Genomic DNA, 4,786 nt, shown 5'->3' on the forward strand with positions numbered 1-4,786 from the left:
GAGCATTCAAAAGGCTTATCTCCTGTGTGGGTTCTTAGATGGATTTGAAGGTGGTCAAAGCAACTGAATCTCTTCCCACGTTCTGATCATTCAAAAGGCTTCTGGGGCAAGTGATGGGGCAAGTGCTTGGGTGGGGGGAGCAACAGTGGGAGAACTTCTAGTGTCCTGGCCCCACCGCTGGATCTTCTGATGGCACCTGGTATTTTTGGCCACTGTGTGACAGAGTGTTGGACTGGACGGGCCATTGGCCTGATCCACCATAGGCTTCTCTTACGTTCTTATGTTCTCCCCTGTGTGGATTCTTAGATGTTTTTTAAGAGTGCCACTCCGACTGAATCTCTTTCCACACTCTGAGCATTCAAAAGGCTTCTCCTCTGTGTGGGTTCTATGATGTTGTTGAACACTGCTACTGTGACTGAATCTCTTCCCACTCTCTGAGCATTCAAAAGGCTTCTCCTCTGTGTGGGTTCTATGATGTTGTTGAACACTGCTACTGTGACTGAATCTCTTCCCACTCTCTGAGCATTCAAAAGGCTTCTCCTCTGTGTGGGTTCTATGATGTTGTTGAACACTGCTACTGTGACTGAATCTCTTCCCACTCTCTGAGCATTCAAAAGGCTTCTCCTCTGTGTGGGTTCTATGATGTTGTTGAACACTGCTACTGTGACTGAATCTCTTCCCACTCTCTGAGCATTCAAAAGGCTTCTCCTCTGTGTGGGTTCTATGATGTTGTTGAACACTGCTACTGTGACTGAATCTCTTCCCACTCTCTGAGCATTCAAAAGGCTTCTCCTCTGTGTGGGTTCTATGATGTTGTTGAACACTGCTACTGTGACTGAATCTCTTCCCACTCTCTGAGCATTCAAAAGGCTTCTCCTCTGTGTGGGTTCTATGATGTTGTTGAACACTGCTACTGTGACTGAATCTCTTCCCACTCTCTGAGCATTCAAAAGGCTTCTCCTCTGTGTGGGTTCTATGATGTTGTTGAACACTGCTACTGTGACTGAATCTCTTCCCACTCTCTGAGCATTCAAAAGGCTTCTCCTCTGTGTGGGTTCTATGATGTTGTTGAACACTGCTACTGTGACTGAATCTCTTCCCACTCTCTGAGCATTCAAAAGGCTTCTCCTCTGTGTGGGTTCTATGATGTTGTTGAACACTGCTACTGTGACTGAATCTCTTCCCACTCTCTGAGCATTCAAAAGGCTTCTCCTCTGTGTGGGTTCTATGATGTTGTTGAACACTGCTACTGTGACTGAATCTCTTCCCACTCTCTGAGCATTCAAAAGGCTTCTCCTCTGTGTGGGTTCTATGATGTTGTTGAACACTGCTACTGTGACTGAATCTCTTCCCACTCTCTGAGCATTCAAAAGGCTTCTCCCCTGTGTGGGTTCTTTGATGCTGTTGAAGACTGCTACCGTAACTGAATCTTTTCCCACACTCTGAGCAATCAAAAGGCATCTCCCTTGTGTGGTTTCTTAGATGGGTTTGAAGGTGGCCACTGCGACTGAATCTCTTCCCACAAAATAGCTTCCCACCTGAATGAATCCTTTGGTGTCGAACATGGTCTGATTTTTCTGAAAATCTCTTGCCACATTCTGAGCAGCTATAACGTTTCTCTCCTCTATGTGTTCTTTGTGTTCTTTGCTGTCTAAGGAGCTCTGCTCTGCAAAACATAGTCTTTCCACACTCCAGCAATTTATCGGTCTTCTTTCCACTGTGCATTTGTAAATGGACATTATATTGGCATTGATCTGAGAAGTTCATTCCACACGCCAAGCACTTGTATGTTTCCTTCACCATGTGAATTACTTCTTGGGAATCCCCCCCTTGGCAAGGAATGGGTTTATCCCTCTTCTGGATGATGTGGCTTCTTTTCTGCCTCTTAGGTCCAACTTGGTTTCTGAAGTTTCCTCTCAAGTCTTCATTCTTGAGTTCACCTGGCGATAGAGGATGCAGTTCCTCATCCTCCTCATCCCTCTTGTCATCTCCTGCTGGAATAAAGAAAGAGATTCTGTTAGAACCCACACAAGAAAGCCTGATGTGCACCTGAATTTCCATACGCAATCCGAATATTACAGTGGCTTCTTCCCAATGTATGCCTAAGTTTATAATAACATACACTTTAAAAGTACTGGGCATGGAATAGGGGTCACTGGGTGTGTGTGTGGGAGGTATTTGTGAATTTACTGCATTGTGCAGGGGGTTGGACTAGATGACCCTGGAGGTCCGTTCAAACACTCTGATTCTATGATTCTGTGACACATTAAGCCTCCTGCAAGAGAGATACTTTGAATATGGTTGCATGGCTGTGGTAGATAGACTAGAGTGGTTGAGAGAGGCAAGTGTGGTATGATTGGTGGTTGACAGAGAGGGGGAGGGGTTTTGGAAGGGAATCTGGTTGGATGACTATATGAGTCAGTCAAGAGTTACAGTTACAAGTTGACTGTTGATGTAGACAGTTCTGAGTTCTGTGTTGAAGCAGTTAGAAGGACAGCTGCGGTTGTTCAGTGAGAGAGAAAAAGAAAGCTGAAAACTGAGTGTATAGGGAAAAGTTAAAGGAAAGTCTGAGTGTCATAACAAACTGAAGTGGAACAGTGATCATATATGGCACTGAGATAAACAAGTGTTACAAAGTTACATGCAAAGATCCCTGTCAGTGAGGGATAAGATTGAGTGTGATACCAAAGCAATTGTACATCATTTACACATTACTAGTTACCTTGTATCACCCTCTTATTTAATATTTATTTCAATAAATCCTCTTTTATTCAAGTTTATACCAGCTCTGAATGAAATACTTCTCAGGACCACATAGTTCCTCGTGAGCCTTGAACTCAGTCTACCAAACCAGTAAGAGCAAAAGTAAAAGCATAAAGGTTTGGAAATCCTTAAAATTTCCTGGTGACAGCAGATTCTACCCAGTTAAACAAAATAAAAAGAACTTTTAAAGTGAAACTAGTCCTCCCCAATAAGGAGGACGTCACAGAAGTTGTGTCTGCAAAATGATGTTCATTCTCTGACTGAAGGTCTCTGCAAAGGCCACACTTTCATTTTCCCTGGAGTGGATTTTCTGGTTAGGATGGAGGCCTCTGTTCCTTCTCTTTTTGACTGACCTTTCTTCTTGGACTGGGATTCCATGGAAACCCCCCCCCTCGGCGGAGGAAGAGAGCATATATTAAGTGAAAAATGGCAGCTTTTTAGGATTAAAAAAGAGGCTTTAATCCAAAAATGTATAGACTTAAATTTACCTCATGAAGGGGAAAATGCAGATAAGATGAGAGCTAGCTTGATTCAAAACGCTGTAGATGCTGGCAAACGTGATAGTGAGGGAAGGTTTAACCCCAATCCAGACTATTTAGAGTTTCTGAGAGAGAACAGAGATAGAGAAATGGAAAAGCGGAAGGTTGAAGCTGAATTTGAGAAAAAGAAATTAGAAATGACAACAGCACTTAAGAATAAGGAATTAAAACTGAGGGCTGCACTTAGAGACAAAGAGTTACAATTGGAAGCAAAGAGATTGCAATTTGAAAGAGCAAGACTTGAACTTGAGAGGGAGAAAGAGGGAAACCGTGAATTCAAACGTGAGTTTCCTCAAGTTACACCAAAAGATTTGCCTCAAGGCAAACCAATAGGCTCAGAAAACAAGCTGTTTGGTGTCTCGATGACAGACTATTTTGCTAAAGTATTGGCATCAGTCAGAGCTAACTATGAAGACCTCTTAAAATATCAATTGGAGAAGAAAGTAAATGCCAGAGAGAACACTGCTGAACTACTCCAGCATCCAGGTGTTACTGTAACTTCCAATAAATCATTCCTAGAAGAAACTACAGCTGAGGTTACAGTAGAAGTTGAAAATGAAAAGGCGGTATCTGACATTTCTTTGCAATTACCTGCAAGTAAGCAAGCCTCATCAGACCTCAGTACTGCTAGTGCAGAAGGGAATAAGCTGACCCAGAATACCTGTCTTCTAGAATCTGTTAGTAAAGAATTAGAACATGTGTCTGCTGAAGAGACTAGTACTGATATCCCTGTAGATAAAAAAGTGACAGTTGAAGTCCATAGAGTTGTAACTGAAAAATCCAAGGTAAACATATCTGATCCTTCTAAAGGAAATCCTGAAAAGCTGCAGAATGAATCCATTTTACTGGGAGAAGATGTGGAAGCAAAAGAAAGTAGAGCTCAAATTACAGTGTTGAAGGAAGACATTGCCTTGCAGCAGGAGCAAAAAGAAATCTGTGCTGTAGTGCCTGAAGCAAGTTTTGACCCTAAAGAAGACAAGGACTTTGCAAATGAGTGTCAGCTGTGCCAGTCTACTACAGAGACAGTGGAAATGATAGAACAGCTTATTGACCAGAGACCTAAAAAGGCACAGCTTGTGAAAAGTTTTCCAGATAGAGGAAACAATAAAACTGAACAACAACCTAGCAGAGAAGACCAAAGCCAAGATGGCTGCAGCCTTACAGTGAAACATGAGAGGAAAATGGCCCCAGCCCAGCTGTTTTTGGACATCCCCGAGATGACCTCAGCCCAGCAGATTGTAGACATCCCCGAGATGACCCCCGTCCAGCAGTGGTGCATCCCAGAGATGACATCAACCTAAATGAGGACATCACGTAGAGGAGAACAACAACCCAGCAGAGTGGGACTGTGAGTTAAGTAACCCACAGACTTTAACGGCAACCAAGAAGAATGAACTAAATCGAACTTGCAGTTTAAAGACTATCAGAACTTCCTGAAGCCAGAAGAAGCTACACCCATCTCTTTGGACAAAGAGATGTGTTCC

At 43.1% G+C, this 4,786-nt stretch overlaps 1 protein-coding gene across 1 annotated transcript in view; it reads right to left on the reverse strand.

Moving 5' to 3' along the window:
* Positions 1-300: 300 nt before the first annotated feature.
* Positions 301-4,786, reverse strand: part of LOC107115798 (zinc finger protein 883-like) — a gene marked incomplete at its 3' end in the record, with an annotated part of 6,777 nt that continues 2,291 nt past the window's right edge. Inside the window, exon 2 of the mRNA XM_015417557.1 lies at positions 301-1,994. Within this exon, the coding sequence (XP_015273043.1) occupies positions 301-1,994 (1,694 nt within the window). The remainder of the gene's footprint in view (positions 1,995-4,786) is intronic.

The sequence above is a fragment of the Gekko japonicus genome, unplaced genomic scaffold, assembly GCF_001447785.1.
Source record: "Gekko japonicus isolate JY-2015 unplaced genomic scaffold, Gekko_japonicus_V1.1 scaffold6257, whole genome shotgun sequence".
Lineage (NCBI taxonomy): Eukaryota > Metazoa > Chordata > Lepidosauria > Squamata > Gekkonidae > Gekko > Gekko japonicus.